The sequence below is a fragment of the Martes martes genome, assembly GCF_963455335.1.
Source record: "Martes martes genome assembly, chromosome: 3".
Lineage (NCBI taxonomy): Eukaryota > Metazoa > Chordata > Mammalia > Carnivora > Mustelidae > Martes > Martes martes.
The window spans coordinates 71,544,735-71,571,777 of record NC_137890.1 but is presented as its reverse complement, the minus strand read 5'-3'; the positions used below and the strand labels follow the sequence as shown (position 1 = coordinate 71,571,777).

At 37.8% G+C, this 27,043-nt stretch overlaps 1 protein-coding gene across 2 annotated transcripts; it reads right to left on the bottom strand.

Moving 5' to 3' along the window:
- Positions 1-1,709: 1,709 nt before the first annotated feature.
- HSPH1 (heat shock protein family H (Hsp110) member 1) lies at positions 1,710-26,633 on the bottom strand. Of its 2 annotated transcripts, XM_080798986.1 has the most exons (18): positions 26,069-26,633; positions 23,479-23,536; positions 21,461-21,601; positions 20,634-20,756; positions 18,593-18,692; positions 17,268-17,401; positions 16,591-16,835; positions 15,612-15,840; positions 14,072-14,178; positions 13,681-13,814; positions 11,588-11,796; positions 9,841-9,972; positions 7,246-7,383; positions 6,000-6,125; positions 4,655-4,762; positions 4,435-4,554; positions 3,857-4,018; positions 1,710-2,697 (listed from the first exon to the last, which is right to left on the bottom strand). In XM_080798986.1, exons 1-18 carry the CDS (start codon positions 26,173-26,175, stop codon positions 2,491-2,493), a joined length of 2,580 nt encoding a protein of 859 aa, XP_080655112.1. In that variant the 5' UTR covers positions 26,176-26,633; the 3' UTR covers positions 1,710-2,490. The 2 variants fall into 2 exon arrangements, with proteins under 2 accessions (XP_080655112.1, XP_080655113.1); XM_080798987.1 differs by lacking the exon at positions 9,841-9,972 and having other exon boundaries at positions 26,069-26,588.
- Between the last annotated feature and the right edge of the window lie 410 nt (positions 26,634-27,043).

The window sequence follows — 27,043 nt, the reverse complement described above, 5'->3', positions numbered from 1 at the left end:
TTTTAACCAGATTGTTTTTGGAGTATTCATTCTTTTAAGTTATTTACATATTTTGTATACTAACCCCTCATCAGATGTCATTTGCAAATACCATCTTCCATTCCCCAGGGTGCCTGTTAGTTTTTTTCCTTCGCTGTGCAGCTTTTTATCTTGATGAAGTCCCAAGAGTTTATTTCTGCTTTTGTTTTTCTTGCCTCAGAAGACCCATCTTTTAAGTTGCTACAGCCAGTGTCAGAGGTTACTGCTTATATTCTCCAGTGAGTAGACATTAATGGTCATAAAATTAAATATAAAAATCAACACTTTGTTAAATAGAGAAGCCAAACTAGTCCCTGTCCTGAGGATTCTAGGTGATTACTAGATATATATATCAACTGTGTGCACCTATGATTAGATATGGTATCATGAAGTAGTCAGTGTTGACAATGTTTTATGTTTTTCCCCACATCCAAAAATGCAACCTTGAGACCTGCAAACTATAGCCAGTTGAGCCATTTTTAAAAAATATTTCATCTTTGCAGAAAAGTGATACTACAGAAAATTTCCAACCTTTAACTATAAAATGGACTTAGAGCAGACTGATAGTTCCTCTACCATTATCACTAGGTACTATTTTGGGGTGGAAGAATAAAAGTTTTCCCATTCCTATTTTTAAAAACCATTCATTTTTTATGAGATTCCATTTGTACACAGAACACTAACGTATCTTTACTTCTCAATGGGGGACCATATCCTAGATGAGTATATATTCACATGCATTAAGAGAACATAAGAAAAACCACAAGAGATAGACTCTTAACAGTTTAAAAAAATGAAAAGTAATTACAAACTGGGAAAATATTTGAATGTTGGCAAATGGTTAAGATCCTTAATAAGAACATTTTATTAAAAAAATCAACACTCAAACACCACAATTAAGAGTATTTAGGAAAGAGGAACAGGCAAACTTACAATGCTGAAGTACACACCACACACACACACACACACACACACACACACACACACAAAGACAAGTTTTTAGTGCTTAATTGCTATTTGGAGTGTGGACTTTAAAACTTCAGTGACTGGGTGCTCAGGTTTTGAGGACAAGCCTCTGAAATACCTGGTACACAGTAGCCAAACAGTAGCAATTATAATAGACTTGTGACACATAAACACGGATTCCACTACTTGGTGAGGAAAAGCTGGCCCTCATTGAAGGACCATGAAACTGTGGCCCCTTAGAGGGTAGTGTGGTTATTTGCTATGTATCGTTACCCTGCAGGTCTTCCCCAGCATGCCCCCAACACTTCTTGTCCTTAAGAAATAAGCAGATAGACAGGATTCACTACAACATTAGATAGCAAAACCCAGAGAAACCTCTTTCCACCAACACTGGGACTGGTTAAAATATGTTTTTTGCATGTCTTTATGTTGGAATTCAGGAGAGCAGTGCAGTTACAACACCTGACTCTGTACTTCTTCCCTTGGTTACACAGTTTTAAAAAACAGACCACCAACAGTGTAACATGCATACCTGTCCCAACAAAGTTCCATCATTAGGACAAGGCTTGAAGGATATGCAACAAGTTAATAATGCTTTTTTCTCCAGTGTTAGAGTTACATTCAACTTTTTAAAAAAATATTAAGTTTAATGTAACAAATATATGCCATTTTTCTATCAGGAAAAAGCATATGTAAGGAGCAGTAAAAAAGGAAACTTGGATTTTCATAGAAAGTAACTTCATTTTTGTTACAATTTATGTACCTTCCCCCTCCCAGCTGCATTTTTTAGTTAATGACAAAACCGTTTAGAAATGACACCATAAGATGAACTTTATTTTAAAGCTCATAAAAGGCTTCACAATATCAGTTACAAACAGAATCAACATTTCTTCCAATGTACACCTTCACATGACAATGTACTGTATAACAAGAGATAAAGTTGAAAGTTTTTGTTCTGCATGCTGCTAACACATTTCACTAGCTTTTGCTTTACTTGTTGATTTTTAATATCAAAGCAAAAAGTCATATTCTATTGGACAGAATTAATATTAGAAAGCCCTTATGAAATCAGACTTAGTCTTGTTTATAAACATCCACACCCACACACATGCTGAAATGGAGAGCAAAATGCAAGAAAACTACCTTGGCAGGAACAATGCTTCAAGATTTTTAATCACAGCCCTCTTGAACAAGCAGTACAGTTTGTTTTATTTTCTCCAAAAGACAAAAGTCAATTTCATCCTCAGTGATGCAAATGGTAATACTGCACAGAAGCTTAGTATGAATTCACAATTCCACAGGAATCTGAAAGTTACCAAGGCAATTTTCCCTTTTAGGATCATAAAGACTACAGACTTAAGCTTTTTTTTCTCTTTCCATATAATACACAAAATTTCTAAACATCCTTAAAAAAGAAAATATAAATAGTCTCAGTATGTTATGCAGAATCACATACTATGGCAAAAATATTTTATTCATTGAAGGACTAAGCCAACGTAACGTTATCTAGTCCAAGTCCATATTAATGGAACTCTTCTCATTAGGGTAACATTCTCCATTCTGATGTGGAGGCTCAGCACCAAAATTTTCTTTGCCTTCTAAATCTTCTTCCTTTTTATCAGTATTTGGGCCATTTGGAGTTCTTTCCAGCTTGGGTGATTCAATTTTTGGCTTGGGTTGTGTTACGACAGGTTCACAAGTGTTATTCAACTCCTAAGCAAGGAAAATAAAATTAGTAATCAGGTTAACTCTGATCCATCCAGTCATTTTCAATTACTTCCCTAAGACACCACCTGAGCTATTTATTTTTCTATCTCAAGGAATTCAATTTCCTCATTACACTTGCACAAAACTATGACTGAAGTCTGGTGAAAACAGCAGTGAATATTCTTCCATGATGAGTCAGGAACCTGGCAAAGTCCTCAGATTTTATTACCTCATTTAATCTTCACAATAATATTAGAAGGTAGAAATTATGATCCCCACCTATGAAAGATGGTTCAGAGAGGATGGTTAACTTAACCTCAAGATCAGGAAACCTAGTAAGCAAAGAACTGGGATTCAAGATTATAGCCCCCTGACTTCAAAGGCTCACAATTCTTGGGGCACCTGGGTGACTCAGTTGGTTGGGCTTCCAGCTCTTGACTTCTTTGCCTCAGGTCATGATCTCAGGGTCCTGGGACTGAGCCCCTCATCAGACTCCGCACCTTGGAGTCTGCTTGGGATGTCCTCTCCCCCCAGTCCTTCTGCCCCTCCCCCCGCTCACATGCTTTCTCTCCAAAATAAATAAAATCTTTAAAAAAAAAAAAAAAAAAAAAAAGCTCACGATTCTTTAACTTTGTTTTTCAACATTCTTCCAGAGGGAAAGCATCCCTTAGTTTTCTTCTCAACTTTCTTCAAAGCCTCACACACTCAGCAAGGTCTTTCTTGATAAAATACCTGGGTCCTTCTCCAGTGCCCAGTATCTCCTAACCCTTTTGACTACTTAATTTTTGCCCTCAGCAACTGGACTCATCTGATACACTTCCTCTCCTCGTTTGCTGTCAAGCCTTCCTCGAACCAGCAGGTAACTGCCACAGTGGCAGGGACTGACTTAATATACTCAAAGCTTTACCTGAGAACAATGGCTGCCATGTGGCAGGGGCTCAACAAATATATTTGTTGAACTGAATGAATAATGAAAAAATGGAAATTTAAGAGAAATAAATACGATCTTCTATATTTTGTAGTATCAATAATGAACTAAGAAATCTGGTCTCAATCAGAATGAGGTTAAAGAATGGTCAAAGAAAGAGTTATATTTAAGGTTCACAGGATTGCAGCTTGAGTCCCTAAGGAAACACAGCAGCAAACATTAGACAATACTACTTACCTTTATTTTTGCTTTAATTTCCTGAGCACACACAACTGGATCCTGATCAAGACTCTTTTTAGCCTGAGCATTCATGATATTATTCATCCACTCCATCACTTCATTAACAGACTTCTCAACCTTTTTCATCTCAGACTCATCAATATGATTGTATTTCTCATCCTGAATGGAAAAAGAGGCATGGTCATTTTGTAGACTTAAGTATTTAACAGTGGGGCGCCTGGGTGGCTCAGCTGGTGAAGTGGCTGCCGTTGGCTCAGCTCATGATCCCAGGGTCCTGGGATCAAGCCCCACATCAGGCTCCCTACTCAGTGGGGAGCCTGCCTCTCCCTCTCCCTCTCCCTCTGCCCTACCATGGGGCTCATGCTCTCACTCAAATAAATAAATAAAATCTTTTAAAAAAAAGAGTATTTAACAGTAACCTCTAACCTGACCCAATTTTCTATGAAGTTCAAATCTATCTCTGGTCTCAAATACCAAAAACAAATTTCTCATGTGTTCACAGTGAAGGTTCCTCAACTTAGTATCAGTTTGCTAAAAACTAGGGTAACTTCCTTGCAACGCACAAAAAGACTTACGTTATTTCTGAAGTCTGCGGCTACCTTGGCATAGTGTTGCAGCCTCTGTCCCAGTTCTTCAAACATTTTTGGTCGCTCCTCAGCTTCTTGAAACCGAACTTTAACTGGAGTGCCAATTTTCTAAAACAAGATGTAATAAATTAACACTTGTCTAACTGCATTTTGAAAGTTTGTAGTCTAAAACACAGGTACCACGTCCGAGGGGGAGAGAAGGACCTACCATTAATTCTTCCAACTTGTCAACATATGCTTGTTTAGCTTGGTCCTCTCCTTCTTCATAGAGCCAGTTTTCAGTCTCTGTGAGCAATCTCAAAAAATTCTGGTGATCCTGTATATGAAACATGAGAATCCGTACCAGGCAATTTTACTTTAAAAGTTTTCATAACAAGACAGAGTCATCCTCAGAAGTGCTAAACACTAAGTCACCAATCCTATTTCTAAGAAAAACACTCTGATTAGCTGGACTCCCTTTACTGAAAAGTATCAAGGAACAATGAACACTACTAGTAGATTTTACATGAGAGATTAACAGTAATTTCTTGGCTTCTCTTTTACACAGAGACATTGTTAAGTCTGGTAAACCGCTTACGGACTTAACAATACTGTACCTCAGAGTCTACTTTTGGACAATCTATACACTGAAATGGGGTTATGGAAGAGCAATTATCTTCCTGCTCTTCAAAGCAATTAGGTCTTGATGAAATAACTTTCTATTCACTCCCACAATTATTAAAGGGAAATAGACAAGTTGACAATTCAATCACTGAACCTGAAAAAAAAAATCATTCTGAACCAATTCCCACAATGTATTTCTACTCTAGTCTTGGGAGGTCTACCCACCTTAGATCATCTCTCCTTCAGAATCCCAATCACACGAAATCCAGGAAATGTCAGGGCAGAGCCAAAAACTAATGCTTATTACAAGGTAGCCCAAGGAACTTAGAACTAAAATAGACCCCTAAATTGAAATTCTTTTAACTTCAGAATTAATCCCAAAACCATCCCAGATTTGTATCTAGCCAATTGTTTTCTAAGCCTCATTTTCACAGTTGTGCTTCTGGGATTTACTCAGAGCCATACTGACTTTGGGAGCTTAGAAAAGGGCTAAAGGGAATAGTCTGCCGGATAAATTTTGGAATGACTAGATGAACAAGTCTTATGGGATAAAACAATGATCATGAGTAACCAAAGGAACCAGAGTCACAATAACAACAACAAAAAAAACAAAAACAAAAATATAAGGATGGAGGTCTTTAAAACCAAGGATTTTCTCCTATTCACCCTTCTATCCCCCAACCCTTTAATGTCATGGACTCTAAATAAATGTTTGATAGGTTCTTTCTTTTGGAAAACCAAAAAGTCATTGGGACGAGTTAGAATAAAACTACATATTACTAATGAGCCTCTTTCCAGGACTGTTTATACAATTTCCGGACTGTTTATACAATTTCCATTTCAAGTTTTCTGTTTTCAAAAAGCTCATTACATAATCTAGTAGAGATTTAAATGTCAAATTTTACACGAAACACTTTTATTATCTGAATAACACAGAGCGCTACACATACCTGTTCACATATAAATTTTTCATATGGTCCACACAGCTTGTCCCTGAACTCGTACACATACTCCTCCACAGCATTTTTAGCATCATTTCTTTCCTTCTCCAGTTTATCCTGCATGATCATCTTACCCTGCCAGAAAACAGGGAAGATTAATTCCAGCCTTAGTCTTCTGCTATCTTTAACTAAATGTTAACTAGACTCTGCTTGTTAAAATTAACAATTATACCCAAAAAAAAAGTGTTTACAGTTCTAATTGATACCTCGTAAGTTTATAACAAATCTTACGAAGTTCTTCATTTACTAAAATACACACAGTGGGTTGTGACTTTTTTTTAAATTACATGATAAATTACATAGCTTTTGCAGCTCAGGCTTAATACCAAGAAGAAAAAAAAAATTCAATTCACTACAATTTTCTTTCCTTTTAGGTAGTTATATGGTTGTCTCCTATTGGGATTAATATTGGCCAATATATAATGGTCACAGGATGCTGCAACTGTGTTTGAAATTAAGGATTGTAAATTTATGTACCCACTTATTAATGAAATATTAATGAGGTATAATTATTAAATTTCAAAACACAATGTTGCCATCTCAATAAAACAAAACTATATCTCAATTATTTCACATATTCTAGACTACAAAGAAGCACAATGTATTTTAACAGAATTATTTAGTATGGAAAAAAAAAATATTTAGTGTGGCCTGAGGTACCAACTGTATTGCACCCTGTCCTAGAACACAGTGGCATCCAATTTCTGCCAAGACCGCAAGCAATAAATTATATACTAAGCAGAATGATCTAAGGCATAGATCTTTTTCATAAGGAGGCAAAAATACAAACACAACTTCTTTAAAAAAATTAAACTGAGAACCATTAGTTTTGGATTCCTCCTATTCTTAAAACTGTATACAACGGGGGCGCCTGGGTGGCTCAGTGGGTTGAGGCCTCTGCCTTCGGCTCGGGTCGTGATCCCAGGGTCCTGGGATCGAGCCCCGCATCGGGCTCTCTGCTCAGCGGGGAGTCTGCTTCCTCCTCTCTCTCTGCCTGCCTCTCTGCCTACTTGTGATCTCTGTCTGTCAAATAAATAAATAAAATCTTTAAAAAAAAAAAAAAAAAAAAAAAAAAAACTGTATACAACGTGGGGTATGGGAAAGAAGCACAGCTATTCCTCTATTAGGAATATGGGTAACTGGGCCAACCAACTAAATAATTCCAGAATGGAAAATAATTACCTGAAGTACTTACCTCTGTCTCAATATACATGTTAAGAAGGTCTTTCCCTAATTGCCACACCAAGTTGGCTTCAATAGGCAGCTCAACATTCACCACCTTTATTTTGGGCTTTTTGGCTTCTGGAGGCTGGTCAACTTTCTTTTCATTTGCCTTAGGAAGGGGTTAAAAAAAAAAAAAAAAAAAAAAAAAAAGGAAAAATTCCTAAATCTTCCGAACAACAAAAAAATCTCCCTATCATACTTACTAAAAATAAACTCCCTAAAATCCTAAACTGGAGGAGCGCACATCATCTAATTCCCACCCACCCATTTTAAACCAGGCTGCAGCTATAACTTAAACATATCATTCTTTCTCTCAAGAATTCACCAGTATATTTTTCTCTTTGCATATTGAACTTAAATTTGTATCTTTCTGGCTAAAACTTTTCTTCATAGGTCTTTAATTTTTAAGCCTGTAAGCAATGCCTAGGACTCCAAAAAAAAAAGTCTAAACTATTATTAAATTACCACATCTTTAAATACAGCCTAGAATCTAACAGTGACTAAAACAGACTGTGACCAAAGGTAAACACATTAGGATCACTTCTATTCCTCTTTTATATGCGAGTCCCTCCATCCCAGTATCATACCTGGTTCAATTACAATCAGCACTACACCGATGAGTGCCTTTTAAAGTTTCCTAATGAATTTGGGTATTCTAAACACATACATACGTAAATGTATGTATACATATATAAATATCTTTATTCCTACTATCTGCCTTGGAGTCATACTCCTTTTCTTAAGCAAATGTAAGGTAAAAAAAAGACACAAAAGAACCTTAAAATAGAAAATGAAATGATGCAGCAAATGCTAACAGTTTGCTGCAGGTTTTTCAAAATACGTAAATACAGGGCTAAAGAAGTAAGTATCTCCTATGGCCTTTAATTTTCTAAGACTTTTCTATGTATTCCCCTTTCTACACATTCCTACTAGCTGAGATAACAAAGAACACAATTTAGGAAACTCAGCTGTGGAACAGATTAGAAAAAAACAAACGGAATAAAACACACACCCTGACTGGCTGGGACAGTCAGATAGGAAGGACTAGCCTATCAGTACAATGAGCACCGCCACAGGATAATTCTGAGAAGTTAAAAAGTTTAGAACTCTAGGCACTTCACAAACGAAATTGGGACTTCAAAAAGGTTCAGTGGCTTGCCTAAAATGACGAAGACAGAGATGGGACTAAAACTCATGTTTCCCAGACTGCTGGTTCAGTACTCCTAAAAGTCACATGTCTCAGAAGTGTAGCCAGCTGTCTCACCAGCAAGGATCTAGTCAATCAGCCTGCAGTCCCCAGTCTCTAGCACACATGAGAACCCCCCAATATACTGTGCATGCTCAAGGGGCACACACCACAAGGAAAATGAACTAGAGGACACCCATACCTCATAAAACACAGGAGTACAACAGATATTTGGGAAACAAATGGATGACAGTACACGTGTAGCAGTCAAAGTCAGCGTAAGACTCTGACAGTACAACATTAAACCAACTACTGACTAAACCAGTAGATCACAAAATGGCACTCAACAAGGAATGGATGAAGAACCCTCCAAAGGGGTGTGTGAGAACGTTCCAAAGGGCCTGACGCTGGCGTTCCCATCCACAACTATGAACATGAAATGGTACTCAATGTCATGTTCCAGACAGGCACTGAGACCATCAGCACAAGTCAGTTACTACTCAACACTAAGTGAGGGGAGGGACGGGACATTAAGGAGCTGTTGCGGCAAAGAAAGCAATGCTGCTCCGCCATCATCATCACAGAACTCTTTACGAGGAGAAAAAAAGCAGCTTTCAGAGTCAGGAACTAAAGCTCATATTAGGATTCCCACAGGACCAATCAGGATATGAGATTAAAAACTGGAAATGTTTACCAAGTGTAAAACAATTCTGTGATTCATCTAAAGGTGAGAAAACCAAACCACTAACGAAAGGTTAATAATTTACAAAGAGTGAAGTTCTGCAAAGCACAGAATGATCTGGAGAAACAATGTCAACTTCCCAGTATCTACACGATCATGAATTTTAAAAGGTTTGATTAGAAGCTGTCATGTTTCAAGGGACAAGCACAAATATTTAATTTAGCTTCCAATACATACTGTGGAAGCATGGCAAAGAAAAATGACTTTGAAGTACAATCTGGTTATTAGCAGACTATCATAATTAATTTAGTTTTGACAGATGATTTGAGAGGAGAAAAAAGTTTACTAGACTCCTATAGCCCATGTATTTATCATTCAGACTAATTCAAGTGAAAACTCTTCACATTAGCAGATACTTCTGACATTAGAGAAGGTAAGACTTGTCATGCATTCGTCTCTTGTTGCTTAGAGTGGCAGTTAATCAAGAGAAGCTTTCGTGTCTAAAACAGGATATTCAATTCCCTTAGTTGGGCTTGAGTACCTCTAACTCGTTTTAATTGAAAAACACATAAAAAACCAAAACCCTATACAGAATAAGGTAAGTTGGTGCTTGCTCTTGAAACTGCAGATTTAATGATATCATTAATGATCACATGTTGCAACATTGTCTAAAGGAATGAACTAGAAGAGTCACTCACTTTGTCAGCATCTGGGGTTTTGTTTTCTTCAGAGGTAAGTTCAGGTGAAGGGGGAGACTGTGAGGTTTGTTGACCATCAGTTTGTACCTGGGGCTGTGTTCCAGCTTCACTGTTGTCTTGCTGGATATTTTTCTGAAATGAAAGCCCAGGCACAAAGGATGTAGAAAGCAGGTGTACTTATATAAATTTAAAAGGTTACAGGGCACCAAAGACAGTACACTCAATTTCTGAAATCTTAATAGGTGGGGGAGAAAAGATACTGGATAAAAGCAAAATAAATACAAAATACTTGAAAACTCCTTACAACTTTTAAACCTGTAAGAAATTCTTTGAATGAGAGCAGTTAATATTGTTAAATAACCAAGCAGTAGGCATTTTGATTGATGTGATGACAACCAAGAACTCTCCTTTAGGAAGCTTTGATCTAGCTTTGTAGAGCTATTAACTCGCAAAAGCACAAGAAATAGGTTTACTCCAGGCCTCTCTCCCAGAAACAAGATTCCAAAACTTAAATTCACCAGCAGCCATCAGCAACGTATCGCCATTTCAATGAACTGAACAGTTGCATAAAAAAGCCAACGATCAGTCGATCAGTCGTTCAGGGATTCCTCATTTAAGTTTACAGATACCCAAGGCTCCTCCTGTCCCCACCTTCTTTTTGTGATTCAGCTATTTCCACTTCAGAAGATCTCAGGATAAAGATATATGCTACATGTTAGTAGACCTCAATCCCCAATGAATCAGTGCTTGCTCTAGTCCTTTCCCATCTTTGGGAGAAGCCTGAAACATTCTCATTTAACTACTTTCTGTCCACCCTGAAGGCTCTCAAATTTTTCTTTCAGAGCTTCAAGAGTCTAAGGCAGACGCTGAAATATTCAGAAACAAGGCACTCGTGATGTAAATATCCAAAAGGTACAAAGAGATTGATACAACAGGCATTAGAATAATGGTGTCCATAGCCAAATGGAAAAGTATACAGCACTGATCATTTAACGCATCATTTTGCAATTTTTAAAAGTGAGAACAAAACTAAGGCTCAGATACTAATGTTCCTTAAATGTTCTAGGAATAATATCGATAAGAGCTGTCTGACCACAGGATACCACACTTTCTCACATCTTAACTAAAACACTGTTCACTTGCCTCTCCATTTAAGCTGTTTCTGATCATTATCCAGAAGTAAACTCTAACAGCTAATCCATTTTGAAGTTTCTTAAAATTTTTCTGCACTCATGCTAATTGGAAGAACATGAACAGTAACAACTTTCTTTCTATATTCCATGCAGGTATTTCTCTTCCTTCCCTCCCACAATATAACAAATCATGTAAATAAAAGCAAACAAGTCCTGAAATACCAAAGCCAATTCTGCAATAATTTTTTTAAAAATCAGCTTTAATATTTGGTACATATTTGGTATATATTCCAAAATTTTTTTAAGTCTTTTTCTTTTTTTCTTAATCATCAGTCAAAACTGCCTTCTCAATATGTGTTCAATGCCTTAAACAATTCATTATTTTGTAATAATTACACTCTTATTTTGTAATGTGCCAATTCAAATTAGCTATATAGAATTTAACCATAAATTCACCAAATTATGGGCCATATATATCACCTAGCAATGCTAGCATCATCATTCCCCAAAATTCTAAATAAAATTAAGAAAAATGTATTTGAACCCTTCCCTACTTTTTCTATAGAGTTAACTCAACTATATATCCCAACTCAAAGGCTTATCCACAAACTTACATCAGTGTCTGAGTTTTCTGCTGGTCTCTGATTGGGACACTCCATGTCTGCTTCAACAGAAGACCCTTCATTCTCCTCAGTTGGGATCTTCTCCACCATGGATGCTGTAGAGATGGTGAAAATGCCATGCGTATTGACTCGCACTTTGACTTTCACTCTCGATTTTTCTCCGTCTTTCTGGGCAGAAACATTCTGAACTATGAAACGGCCTAAAACAAAAAGAAATGGACAATTGTTGAAGTGAATCTAAATGTCTGTAAAGATGACAAAGCTTCAAAGTACTGCTATTCCCAAATCTTCCCATTTTCTCTACCAACTGAAATAAGACCTATCCTACTAACATAAAATAAACTTAGGTGTATGGTATTACTCCAATACTTGGAATAGGTCTTAATATTCTATAAAACCGTCAAAGGCATGGCACTCCTGTGATTGTTTTTATTTAATACAGATTCTGTAAGATAGATGACAAGAAGTCCCTACCTCTTCCAATCCTATTTCAATAAACATAAGCACAAACTAGACATGAAAATCTGTTAGCAAGTTTAAGGCAGAGATCTTAAATGACACTGAGCATTTTAATCCTACAGAGTCTTTAGGGAAAACTGTTTTTCTGAGGGAATAATCAAAACATTTTTTTATGTGTTAAGTAGGAGAGAGTTTGATAAAACCTGATGTCAAAGCCTGAAATTATAATGCAAAATATAGTAGTTGTAGTGCATTTCTGAGTAGGAGGTAAGAGTATAGACTCTGACCCAGTCTCTGGGCTTGAATCCTGGCCGTGTAACCCACTGCAAATTATTTAACCTACCTATGCTTCTGTGGATTGAGGTGATAAGTGTTTACAGTGAGCACATAAAACCACAGAACCAAGTGGTATATGTTAGCTATCATATCCACTAATAGCCTTGTTATTCCAGAGGCCACTAAACCAAAATTCAGTATTTTGAACCTAGTATGTGCAAAGCACTATATGGGATTTGACACCTTTATATTTAAGGTGCTGTTTACACAAACACAAGAAGTTACAGATTTAATTACCAGGTCAGTGAAAGATATTAGAATAGACATTCAATAATTACCAAATCACTGGGGCTCAGGAAATAATTACTGTAACTCATTTAAAGAAACAGCATTCACTATGGGGTATCCGAGATGAATTAGAGGAGAGAGATGTGTAAGATTGTTCTTTAAGCATGTGCAAGCTTTTTAATTTTGGCAATAACACTGATTTGATGCCATACTAAAAAGGCTTGGATTTTATCCTTTGCACGATGGGGAACTAATGCATAGAATCCAACCTATTAAATTTTTAGTCTCTATTCAACAATTTCTCAAGCTAATTTCCTAGCAATAAATTTGTAAAAATGGTTTAAAAACAAACCAAAAAAAAACAACAACAACAAACAAACCAAAAAAACAACAAAAAAATCTCTTCTCCTCTGTGTCGAACATTTTTGGTGTTAAGTGCTAAGAAAGAAAACACACTGGTCAGGGTAGACCTCTACAAACAACTTAGTTGTGAAAAGGTGTGGGGTAACAGTGAGTCCTGAACAGATATTGCAATACTGGCAAATTTTTACCCTCAGCCTGGGAAAGTCACATGCCACTCAGGAAGGGATCCGAAGCTCTCCCATAAATTTCCAGGTACTTAGAGTCAAAACAGATGGACAGCGCCAAACCTCTCAAGGAAAAATGTACCAAAAAAGATGTACTTTTAAGAGAGATTACAATAGAAAGGTCCATTTGAGAAGTTGCTGCAATGGTTTCTGAGCCAGTTTTAAACTGGAAGTAACATTCCATCTAGAAGAAAGGTTAATATTAAAAACAGGTGGTGATCCTATAAGCAGAGACTGTATCAGGAGAAAAAAGGCTGACATGTTTCTAGACACAAACACATGGATGTGACAGCAGCACTAAGCAAGTCATATCATCTCTACAGGCCAATTCATTCATCAATAAAAGGAAGAGATTTCTTCATCACCATTATTCTAAACTGACGATGTCTTTACATGGAATTATGTTCCACCGAACATCACCAAGAAGAAAATTTTTTACATTGGTACACTATGTCTTTCAAATTAATCGCTTACCTATTTTTGCTTCTGGATATGGAACTCCTTGAGGATCAGAATAGAAAGCTTCTAGCTCAAAAGGTCCCCTTCTCAAGAAAGTGAGAACTTTGGAGAAAGGAGCAGCATGGTTTCGACTAAATACTTCGTGGACCCTAGAGGAAAGGAAAAGGCATTCAGTATTCTAAGCGCTTAAGATTACAATGCTACACAAAATGGAATAAATGCTCTGAAATCACCAATTATATCTCACCATTTATTAACACCAAAATGAGAGAAATATTTTGATAGGTTTGGTTGTTCAAAGATTCCAATTGGACTCCTCAGACCCTCAACTGTAAAAGTCATTTGTTAATTTTTTCTCCTTTATGTTCAAATAGTTATCTGAATAAACTTGTCTTCTGCTACATACCCTTCAGTATCTTCTGAATCATGGTTCCACACCAGAGATATTGCAAAAGGAACAGCATCTGTGATGGAAAATTCTCTAACTTTAAATGCCGGGGAAAGAATTGCACACTTTAAAAGAAAAAGAAAGGATTATCATAAAATCATGAATAGCTGCATTCATCTTTTAATATAAAGCTCAATTCAAATTGGATGGTAAGTTTAAATTCAAATTCAAAATTGCTTACAGTATATGTCATCTTAAGTACAAAGAACAGAACATCTAAATACTATGCCAGTCACTAAATATAGACCAGTAATACAATGGATCTCAGGATGACAACTGTTGACCAATAACAAGTTTCATAGGAGCTTAGGAAAAAAAACACTGGCCTTGCCAGGAATGCCCTGACAGCAATCTCAATTACAAGCTGTACCACTCTGGAGTCTGTGTGTGTTTCTACAAACAACTCTATCCATATCACCTTTCAAATGTCTAAAAACTTTTGAAAAAGGGTAAAACCCAAAATGTTCATATTTTCAGGTAATTTTATCAAGGAAGCAATGGTAAATTCAAACTTGAGGTGGAAAACACCCAACTGACAGGTGGATTTAGAGAAGTCACATAAAACTGACCAAATACACAAGTAAACTGAAAGTCAATCTCTGATTAGCATAGGATCCTTCAAAAGAAAGGCCAAAATAAGCTCCACTTCTAAAGAAACGATAAACTTCCAATGTTTCGGGGAATTAGAGCTTTAGTTAAGGAGGTACACTCCATTATCAAGGAAAAAACAAAAACAAAAACCCCAGATGCATCTTGTGGATACAATGGACTACCAGCACTAATGAGTACATATCCTTCCTTTTTAAAGAATTAGGTATAGTCCTTCTAAAAACCTTTGCTGTTTTGTATTAAAAATAACTGTGCTAGCTAGATTAAAATTTAAGCATGGTTATCTTGAAATTTTAGTTAAAACTACTTGGTGACTATAATATTGTCCTAAATATAAATACTAATTTCCTTATCAGCAACTTCTAGTTTTGGTGCTTTCGCTTTGCCAAATGAACTTAAGCCTCTGAGTGGCCTTCTTACTTGATATGTAAGTTACAATCAGCTTGATGGAGGAGGAAGAGCTATTTTCCAAGACCACTTGTTAACTAACACTCTCAGCAAATTCTCCCCCACCCCGATCATTTGCTCCTTACACCACACCGCTGTTCCAACTGCCCTCTCTGTGCCTGGGAAGTATCGCTACCACCACACAGCTAATTCATGCTTGATTCTTGTGTTTCCTCGGTCCCCTCAGAGTCATGCCTGTTCCTGACCCACAGTTTAAGAAACATCAGCTGCAAATTTCCTTCCATCAAAAATTTCCTGATGTTCCAGATCTGAAGATCCCTGTTTCCCCACAGCCTTATGGCTGTTGTTTGGAAGTGCACTCCCTTGGGATAGCTAATTACACACAGGGCTCTGCCTATTATATGACCCCATCACAGTGAAACAAAGCAAAAATGGTTAGAGGCATGAACACCAAGAGAAAAAAGGGCTGAGACAGCAGTACCTGTAGTGCACACCCTCTAGCCACGGCTTCATCTGCATTGAGTGTTGTGCTAATGTCTTTTCCAAAGAATCGGGCAATTTTTTCTTTCACAGCTGGAATTCGGGTAGTGCCTCCAACTATCTCCACAGCACTCACATCTTCAACTCGGAGCTGAGTCTGTTCCATCAGTGAGTGAAGGGGAACTTCTATCTTTTGCAGGAGGTCGGCACAGAGTTCTTCAAATTGTGCCCTTAGTAAAGAACAGGAACGCTATTAATCTTTGGAAACATTATCTTAAAGCCAATATCCTGACCAATTTTTTAAAACAGTATTAACCCAATGAATTTCTTTTTCCTTTGACAAGCTCAATTCCACATGGGTCAAGTTGAACTGTACTGTAATTTGTAATTTTTTAAAAAAATAAATAAATATACAAAACAGGTACAGAAAAGAGATGGGGAGAAAATTAGTTCTACTGGTATTCTTGGAAAAAAATCACTTTTATATTAAGACTGCCATTTTATTCCTTAAAGTTTTTTTTTGTGTAACCATTATTCAATTACTGGCCTAAAAATACTAAGAGATGATAAATACCAAAAAGACTCCACCATAAGGGCACCTGGCAAAGTGCCTTTTTTTAAAAAAAAACATCTTTGCATGGGGTGCCTTGGGTGGCTCAGTTGGTTAAGCATCCAAATCTTGATTTTGGCTCAGGTCATGATCTCAGGATTGTGGATTGAGCCCTACGTGGGGATCCCTGCAGGATGTGGAACCTGCCTAAGATTCTCTCTCTTCCTCTGCTGCTACCCCTACTTTAAAATAAATAAAAAATCACCTCTCTGCAGAAGTGACCCTAGTTTCTAATGATGTGAATAGTCCTAACGAATAGCACACAATCTTGAAATGTAGGCCAAGACTCTCAACACCATAGCTAGATGGACACCTGAGTTATAGTTCAGCAGAAGTTTCTTCTATTTAATCAAGAGAATTCAAGACGCACCTGTTCATCTTTCCCGAAACATCTTTGTCATTCATAAAGCACTCGATATTCAGTGGTAGGTCTGTGCTGTTAGAACTCATTAACTTTTTCAATTTTTCACACTCTTGATACAGACGAAGGAGTGCTCGAATTTTGGATTTTGCATCCAACTTGTACTTAGTTTTAAATTCTGCACAAAAATGTTCCACTAACTTTTCATCAAAGTTTTTTCCTCCTAAAAAAGGATCGAAGGCTGTTCCCAGTACCTAATTTAGTTAAAACAACATATAATCTGGTTATTTTCAATCGTATTTTTAATTAGAATCTTAAATACTGCTACTCAAACAACTGAAGACTACAGGATCAAGACTGCTACTTAAATTACATGAAATCCAAGTCAAGAGAAATGTTACTAACCAAAGCCAAATGAAATGCTAAATCTCTGATTTACTTTTAATGATTACATAGGATAATCTTAAAAAAGCTGCTCTTTCTTAAGCCAGAATACTTAGAAGTATACTAAGATAATTACATCATCCTTATAGAGAACAACTTTAGGAATAATTCTTTGTTAATATCGTTACCCAAAACTCTTCATTACCAAGAAGCAAAGTCAAGAAGCTCAGTTGTTTGAAGTAATGACAAATACAACACATTTAAATATGTTTTGGTCACTGGGTTCTAATTTATGACATTACCTTCAATTTTCCCTTGTTAAAGGCACAGGCAGACACTTGAAAAGCTGAGTGTCCCATATCAACAAAAACTACTATCCGAGGTTTCTCATCCAGGCCTGGAAGATCCTGCTTATAGATCCCATAATTCAAAGCAACTACAAAAAAAAAAAAAAATCAATTCTTCGGTTCACATTTTCTTAGGAATTTCATCATTACTAAAATAATTACACATGCAGGAAACCTGACTATACCTCAAACACTTAAAGGTGAACACATTCCTTTTATACCTGACTTTGAACTAATTTTCATGGCACCAATACCTTGTTCCCTTTCTGATTTTAGAACAATGCTCTATTCACTTTGCAATGTATGAAGAGATACGACAGAGAAAATGTACAAGGTGCAAATACAATGAAATGTAACCACAAACAACAGCAGTCTCATCACATAATACTTACATTTGAACCACAACCTTTGAGACTGCTTATCCAAAAAAATTAAGAATTTAATATACAACTGCAGCAAATGCAGTCCCTACTAATTTCTTTTTAGACTCAATGCAAAAAGCTGATCTACCTTAAAGAGACTGTTAGGTTTTTCTGAACTTCTAAACCACTGTATTTCTAAATACATATAACCTAAGAACACATCTTTATTGATACTTTTAGGAGGTTTAAAACACGTATTAGAAGTGAAAGACATATATGTATTAGATATAAAACACGTGTATATTAGATATACACTGGGAAAAAAGTCTTACTTGCTTTGTCTGGATACACTACATTGTAACTGACCTTTTGTTCACCTGTAATCTTAAAAAACCAGTAAAGGCTCTAGGAAGAACAGTCAATTGCTTTGCTTACCACTGTATCTGTAAATACAATGCCTGGCAAATAATACAGTTTAAATCAATATTTGATAGAAGATGAATGATCAATGACTAACTGCATATATTCAAGAAATGTAGAAGGGAAAAGTTTTTTTTTTTTTAACTTAATCAATACTTATAGTCAAGGCAGTTGTAAAGCCCCAAATCTTAAGGTTTTGGGAAAACTTAACTATAAAAACCACATAAGGAAATAAAAAACTAAATTCAACACCCATAATTCGAAAGATTAAAATCTATACATAGAATTTAATGAAAACAGAACCATAAATCTGACAAAGTGTCAATTTCTCATTAGGTAGAAGCATCTGAAAAGTTGGAATTCTTTAATTTCAAATCTAACCCTTATTTTTTTACTAGGCTATGTTTCTACAAGTACATGAATTATATACCTGATATGTCTTAACTCTAGTTTTGACAGTATATTCACTACTACACAAAAATAGTTCTTTTCCCTTACCAGCTGTCATGTCATTCATAAGTCTCAGGCAGTTTAGGCCAACTATTTGTGCAGCATCTAATACAGATCGCCTCTCAGCATCTGTGAAGAAAGAGGGAACCTACCAACAAGAAAGGAAAGAATTTTAACTTGTCTAGAACACACACATCCGAATTCCTAACCACTTATAATGAAATAAAACAGTACAGCTAAATAGGTGCCTAGCAAAGTCACAGAACATAAACAGAACTTCCAGACTTCATTTCCAGCAAGTTCCTTAACTTTCAGAAGAATAATTACTTTTTAAAAAAGTGTCCCAAAATTGTTATTATCAAAGTAATTTTTATTATAACCAAATTTTAACCCAAAATAAAAATCAGGAGTGTTCACTAAGACATACCAACAATTACTTCTATGTAATAAAAAGCCTCAGGTGTAGGAAATACCACTTCTGAACCAGTCTTAATTTCTGACAGCTGGAAATCACAACACTAAGTCAACATTTAATGTTAAATATAATTGAACTACAGGTAAATACTGAAGGAACTTAAAGATAATATGGAACTAATTCTAGCATATGCCACTGCCCGATAATTTTGCTATTCATTGCATTTAAGTATTAATAGATGATCGGTTACCTTCTAATTCTATAGAACTGTTAAGATTACAAAAACATTTTTAGGCAAAGCCTCTTAATATTCTTAAAAGAAGGAAAAGCAAAAAACAGCTCAAGGGATGGGATGAAGTTTCTTACAGTGCTGACTTGTGCTTCCAGCTAGGTTAATTCTTTTGATCGCTTTCTAGGACAGCACTCTAACTAGGACACTCTTCAGGAGGGGTGTCTAACAATACAGCCATAGAATCACTTAACTAACAGAAAGTACCGAAGAGAAAACTTAGTACAGCGGCTTTCATTTTTCCCCCAAAGTATTTGTAGCTGCTTCAGAAAGAGAGGCAAGAGCAAAAGTGGGTCTCTGCTCACCTTTCAAATCGGAACACTGCTTTCATCAGTTTTCCATATTGCTTATTTTAAAAAAAAAAAAAAAAGGAAGAACCACTGACTTAAAACTTAATTCTTTAATTTTCCCAGAGATTAGATACTGTTTTTCCAAGCGACAGCCAGATAGTCTTATAGAACACCTTCTGTCTTTTCTGTCTTGCAAGGGCAGAAGTAGGAATTTTAAGCCTCTGACTCTACTCTTCCATTTCCCAGGATACATCGCCATAAAAGTTTCTGAATGGCCTGGGCAGGCCATGCTGCCCATGTTATAATGCAAAGACCATGCAAGATGCAGGTAACTCCATCACAGACTGTCTTGGTCCAGGACATAACCACAGAAGATCAAAAAGTGACCCTAGACATTTGGAAGAGAATTTCCAGCTGCCTTTTTGGTGTCCAAATAAAAGATGACTTTTGTCCACTTCAAATACTCCTTGATAACCTACCAACTGCCCACTGAAGGTAGTGGGCTTGTCAGTGTTAAAAAATCTTTTAAGTTTTGGGATACCTAGGTGTCTCAGTCAGTTAAATGTCTGCCTTCGGCTCAGCTCATGATCCCAGGATCCTGGGATGAAGCCCCACATTGGGCTCCCTGCTCAGCAGTGAGTCTGCTTCTCCCTCTGCCTCTCTCCCCACTTGTGCTATCTCTGTCCCTCAGGTAAATAAATAAAATCTTAGGTTTTATCACTACTAGAAGATGACATTGTAAAACTTCTAATGAACTGGTTCTCAACTGATGGCAGAATTCTGAAAATGTCCCATTAAGTATACAAATAGAAAATTTGTTCACTGACTGTATTAGAACATTCCCCATTCAGCCAACCTGTCTCTTCCAAGGAGCCCCACAGGAGACTCTGATTTGCACCTCCAATCAAGAACTTCTGCAACTTCGGGCTAAAAATATCACTCAAACATACTCTGAAATGCTCCTGAGCGCTATACTAATATAGTCCAGTACGATTTTGATCTCTAGTAATAGAACAGTTTTCACACATTTAATACTTAAGAGTAGCAAAAAGGCAAATTAAAATAAAACACACTGCCTTGCTGAATTCTACTTACTGAAATAACACAATCTGTTACTGGTTTCTTGAGGTTGTTTTCAGCAGTTTCCTTTAACTTAGTCAACAGCATAGCTGTTATTTGCTCCACGCTAAAGAGATGTTCTTCATCCATGTACATCACCTACATTGAGGAAGGAAAATGTTTTAAACATTGTAGTACTTAAAACTACATGCTAATACTAACTTTCAAATGTTATTACACATTCTCTTCTGGAAAACCTTTATTGTTACAGCTGTGAGAAAAGAAGAAAACGAACAAGAAAAAAAAAAAAAAGAAAGAAGAAGAAGAAGAAAGAACTTTTCTCTAGAGGTGAAGGGAAGGAAAAAAGCTAGGACAGATTTTTTTTCCTCTACCCAAAGTACTAGTCAAAACATTACAGAAAGTAGTAAATTTCCACTCTAACTGAAGAGATCAATCAGTGTAGCAATTATTATTTTATGCAGACCCTAAGATAAAATGCTTCTGTTAATTTAAAAACAGATTTCTGGTTTTGTTATACTACTGCTCTCCAAACAACTACAACTGGGCTGTCATGACTTTTGTATGATAAAACAACACAACTGAGATTTTTTTAACCAACACTAAGGAAACCTAAATTTTAACAATTATAAAGAACTTATGAGACACAAATTAAGTTATAGCAATATAATTTGAATAATTTGAATAATTTTCAGGCATTAAGACATACCTACGGTTTACAAGAACTTGACAAAAAAATCTCATCTAATTAAGAACTCTAAATATTTAGTAAGTAAGTATTTAAGTGGGGTTTCTTTTTTTTTCTATTTCCAAATAAGGACTCTAAGGTTGCTCAGTTATATTACCTTTATTCCAACTCCACCATTTTTCATTGGAACCAAATCATAACTTAAGTTTTCCTTCTCCTTCTGAATGAAGGGGTCACTGAATGCTCGGCCATGAAACCTTTTGAAGTTAGACACTGTATTGTTTGCATGAGTGATTTGCTGCAAAAGAAATTATAAATTAAAAATTTTTTTTCTAATTTGAACACCTATCAGCTATTACAATTTTATAGAAAGTCAAGTGTACAACCCAAACCATTAAGAACATAAATAACCTTCTCCGCAACCCCAGGAAAATGCCAGAAGGTAGGCAGTGAGAGGGAACAGGAGGCAATACTGTCACCACAGACTTTAATTTTAAAAAGATTTCAAAATCTGCAAGATAAAAGATGGTGAAACTATCACTAAAGCCCTGAACAAACCAAGAACTGCACCCCTTTATTTCATTTCTTTTTCCCCACTAAACTTGCAAGTTTTATACCCAATGAATAAATGAGATCTGGAAGCACTGCAAGTCAAATTACTTAAAAAAAAAAAATTAAAAGTTGTTACAGTCTAATAAATTACTAAGTGGTCAGGATAAACATTTTGTGTCACAAAATACATGGATTGGGACAATAATGGAACATTAATTATCTATACCAAAAAGCAAGAGGCAAGGATAATTCAAGAAGTTTCTAAGTGACTTAATGCTTTTAACTGCGTATTTTTGATGATTAGGCTCTGGATTGAAAAGTCCCACACTTCAGTGTATTTCACTCATAGAAGTCAGCAGTGGGAACTTTATTTAAAATACAGAAATAATTCAAAGACTAAAAACTGAGGCTTCTGAAGTAATGAAAATCCCAAAACAGTTTACTGTTTACTGTTTTCTCTGGTCCACTTCTTTTAAAAGGAGGAATACACGTTGACAGCACTAGTTTTTCAAACAATACAGAACTGAAGCATGTTTACATACTAAAATATGTTTATATACTAAAATATCTGACTTAAAGTATATCCAGTAACTTATAGACTAGATCTGAGCCTCAACTGATTCTCCTCATATAACTACAAAAGACTGCAATAGTTTTAGGTCTGAAATTATCAATATTCTAAATGGCCATATTCAGGAAGATAGTTACTTCACTAACATGTTCATACACAGCTATTTTTCTCTCCCTTGTTTTCTTTCTTATCTTGTTATCTCTTCTAACTAGCTTTACTGTAGCATTTCAGGGATTAGAACTTTGTTTCTCTTTCAGCAATGCTATTTTCTGTATTTAAAAGAACTTTTTCAGTCTCTCTTTAAAAGCCTCTCAGAAGAGATTTCATATTTCCTGTTCTTTTGCTTTAATTTTTCCTCCCCAACCCTACGGGCTCACCAGTTATAACATGAGGCCTACATGGGAGGGGCATACATAAATTTTCTATCACATTAAGTAACAGGCAAAATTAATTTCAGTAAATTACTTTAAAGCCTAATAGATCCAAAATAATATCATCTCAACATGTACTCAATATAAAATATTGAGAAGATACTTTATTTCCTTTTAAGACTTCATAATCTCATGTATATTTCATACTTACTCCACATTTGTACATTTCAAGTGTATCTAATTGCTACCCTATAAGACAGCACAGGTCTATACAGAACATGCTCCCAGTCTTATCTTAATTATTAAATAACCTGAAAGTGCTTCTAAATGCAGAACTTTTAGAAGGAATCTTTAACTCTTAAATATGCAAGATAAAGAAATTTTGCATGAAAGAACTTCAAGTGTCTTACTTGTAATTTTTAAAAATTAGATAAATTACAAGGTGGCAAAATTACTAAAAATTAAGGTTGGCAGATTAGACTGTTAAAGTGGTTCTTAGGAGAAGAGGAAGGCAACAGAAAGAAAAATCCCCATCTAAAGGCTCATAAAGAATATCTGCATTACATTTCTAAACTCAAAAATATGTAGGCTTAGATATTTCATATTCTTGTATGCCCTTGAGATTTTACCTTGAAAATCTCTCCCTTTAAAAAAATGACCAGAATTCTCTAAAGAACATACCTGATTTTTGGCTGCAACTCCAATTGTTCTGTTTTTTGATCCAAATGATATGACTGATCTAGAAGATATATAAACCACATGTCTCAAAACTGTTAAAAGGCATAGGGGCAGACATCTTTAACTGATAAGAAAATATAAATTTCTTACCCATGGCAGGTGGCGGGGTGGGGGGAGGGTGGTTTGAGGACAGCATAACTATAGCACAAGCTTTGGTCAGATACTCAGTGGAAGTTTGCTTAATTGCTACTCTGAGAATCCAATCTAGATAGCCATCTTACCCAAAAAGTCTGCTCATGGTTCAGGGGGCATTTTCCAATAGCTCAAATACCAATATAACTGTCCAGGTCCCCAATTATTAGGAAGTGCACATGAACTCTGAAAATACTTTGAATAAAAGGTAACATCAACTTGGCCTTAGATACATGATTAACAAAATATATGGTGTTAATTCCACTTCTCGGTTAGTAACTCTGTACAAACCTAAGTTATCACTGTCATACCCACTGCTGTTCTGATACACCATCGGCCTCTTTAGGATCCAAAGGTTTATATAAACCCAAACAAGAGGGCCTAAGTTAGGTTTCTGGAGTTTAAAAGCTCAAGAGAGGGTCTTACAGGGAAGACTCTACTTGATGAAACCAAGTAAGAATGACACAGAGTAACTACCACAAAAGGAGGTAATAATTAGTTACATTAAGTCAGCCTTGAAGAGATGAAAAACGACTTCTGTGAGACAGTCTTCTCGGCAATAGAAATGGAATGGCAGCACAGAGAGAGAGAAGCTCAAAGTCTTGTCAGAAGGAGGTAGCAAATTGGGTTTTCAATCGGAGAGCAGGTAGGAGTAATAGATGAACAAAATGGGAATATGCTGAGGGCATTAAACATGAGGCTAAATCAACTTTAAATTGGCTATTAAGGAGACCCCTAAACCTAAATTATCTGAGCAAGTACTAAATAGCATTCTAAAAGCCAGAGAAGTGTTCAAGCAAAGGCCAGAATCTTCCAAAAAACAGTGTATCATTCCAGGCTCAGAGTAACTATTCAATTGCAGAACAATTGAACTCATTTTCCACACTGAAATTACCACCACCAACCCAAATGAGTCAAACATCTATTACATCAAAAGATTAAAGGGCATTCCAATGCTGCCCTCTGCTTACCCTTTTTAAAGACATATCTGTTGTCTCTTGTTTCACAATGGTCACTACAGCCACATACACATTTTGTTCCTACTCTCATTTGAACAGCTTTTCTTCCTTTTATTAGATCAAAGAGAACAAAGATGTAAACTGTACCTAAGCATGGAAGTCTGACATACTGTCTTTCCTACTATACTCCAATTACAGAGCCTTTTACACAGCTGAAGAACAGACTGTAAATTTGCAAATATTTGAAATCATGGAGTAAGTATTCCCAAGGCTACTCACTGTCAAATATTTGCCTATTTTCTGATTTTCCATTCACTTTCAAAAATAGCCATCTGTACTCAAATTGTGACATATACAGTCATTCTACAGTCATTCGTTGTACATTCTACAGTCAGTCATTGGGCCTTAATGTCTCATTCTATGCTTTTTATCTTGGATTTAAGGCACTTAAAAAATACCTACATTAATTTCCCCGAGAAGCAAGCAATTGTTTTCATTAACGTACATGCAGGCATGTTTGCATGTATTATCTTCAGAAAATAAGCCCCTCGAAAAAGTTGCTTTAATAAAACGTTACCTTTGCCCACCTCGTGCCGCTATAGAATATAATATTTAATTCGGTGACAACATTCATTCCCGAGTTCTAGCACAAAACTGTGCAATTCTCATTTTATCTCCTTTATTTAAACGGGGCAAAATTAATAAACTAAAACACGATTTAGGATTCCCCTTGAATGGCTCTCATAAAACGAGCAAAAGGACGTTTACATCTTCACAAATGATCCCAGGCACTAAGGCTGACAGCGTTAGCAACCAAAAGTGCGCAAGAAGAGGTATCTATGAAAGGAGTGATTCTCTGGTCGCTAACAACAGTCTGCCCGCTCACTGGACCAGCAGCAGCGTACAGGCTCTGGAAGCTTCCAGTTCATTTCGAGACTCACGATGCGGAAGAAAAAAGCTCAGAAGCCCCGCATCTGCGGTGCGCAAAAATATGCTCGGAGGGAGGGGGACAAGCTCGGGGGCGGCAGAGGCAGCTCAGAGAAGCCGCATGGGGAAACGGGGGCGGCCGCGGAAAGGGCGAACTGAGGCTTGCCAAGAAAAGGAATGAAGTCGCGGGCCTGGCAGTAGGAAGCCCGCCCCCGAAGCGACGACCCTGGGCCACTCCACTCTAGGACTTGACTTGGCCCCGTGAATCGCCAACACCCCCACCCTCCCCGATCCCGGCAAGCCCCCACCCCTACTCTTGGGCAAACGCCCTGCCCGACGCAGCCGCCGGTACCCAGACCCTACGGAGGAGCGCAGCACTCCGCACGTCGCCCTCCGATCGGCCCGGCGCTCCGCAGCCAGCCCGCAAGCCCCGGGTCCCCACGCTCCCCAGCCCCCGCCGGCTTTCTCTCCCCACTCCAGAACCCCTCCTAGCGCCCCCGCAGGCTCCCACTTACGGGGTACACCGGTCGCTGAACTCGTTGGCGATGGTCTCGATGCCCCCGGCCCGGGCCACGGCAATGTAGCAGCTCTGCGAGCCCACATCCAGCCCCACCACCGACATGGCCGGCTCGCGGTCCGCCTCCGCCCGGGCTCTGGGTCTGGGTCTGGGTCTGGGTCTGGGTCTGGGTCTGGGTCTGCCGGCCGCCCGCCCGCCCGCCCGCTCCTTCCGCAGCCGCTTCCTGCCCCGGCCGCGCCCGGCTCCCGCGGAGTTCGACCGCTCCTCTGTCACTCGGACGGACACACGGACAGTCGGCCTGGCTGGCGCCTCCGGCTTCCCGGGGACAGTGGCAGCTCTCAGAGGACTAAGCACGGGGGAAGGCGGCGAACGGTCTCCGCAGGTCGCTCCGCAAGCGCGGGATGGCGGCCTCGATCTGCACCCACAGCTCACCGGCGCGGCGCTGAACTACCGGCCCAGAAGGGGAGGTCCCAGTTCCTCAGCCTTATGTATCGTACTGATCAGAACTTTCCAGAATCTGCGGCATTTACTCACCGGCGCCTCCACCGGCCCCTCCACGTGCCACTTCCGCTTCCTTCTTCTCGAGCCTTCTCGAAAGATTCTACCCAATGGGTGGCTGGTCCCTCTGGGGACGGCCACGGTTGCCATAGTGGCAGAAAAGCCGCTCCGGCGCTATTGGCTCAAGCCTGCCAGGCTGACCCACCTACGTCCCCGCCCGCCCCAGCCACGGGCTCTTTGCTGTCCTAATAAAACAGACAATGAAGAACGGAAAAATGGAAAATCGTAATCCGCAATTTACTAGTGGGTGATGGTGTCCGACCCTCGGAGGCTGATCGGGCGGAGACAAACCCCACTTCTGCGGAGACCCTAGACCCCCTAGACCCTGAGGAGGCCGACCCGTTGTCCATAGAGCATGTCGGGAATCGTAGTCCAGCTTGGGAGATGGAGTGCGCCTTGCGTGCTGGGATGTGTA

What these genes read in the sequence shown, in the direction of transcription:
- HSPH1 (XM_080798986.1), bottom strand. Translation starts at nt 26,175, where the DNA reads ATGTCGGTGGTGGGGCTGGATGTGGGCTCGCAGAGCTGCTACATTGCC. An exon ending in TTCAGCGACCGGTGTACCCC is followed by an intron (nt 23,537 to 26,068) that starts GTAAGTGGGAGC and finishes TATATCTTCTAG; the next exon opens with ATCAGTCATATCATTTGGAT. An exon ending in GAGTTGCAGCCAAAAATCAG is followed by an intron (nt 21,602 to 23,478) that starts GTATGTTCTTTA and finishes TTTCTTTTGCAG; the next exon opens with CAAATCACTCATGCAAACAA.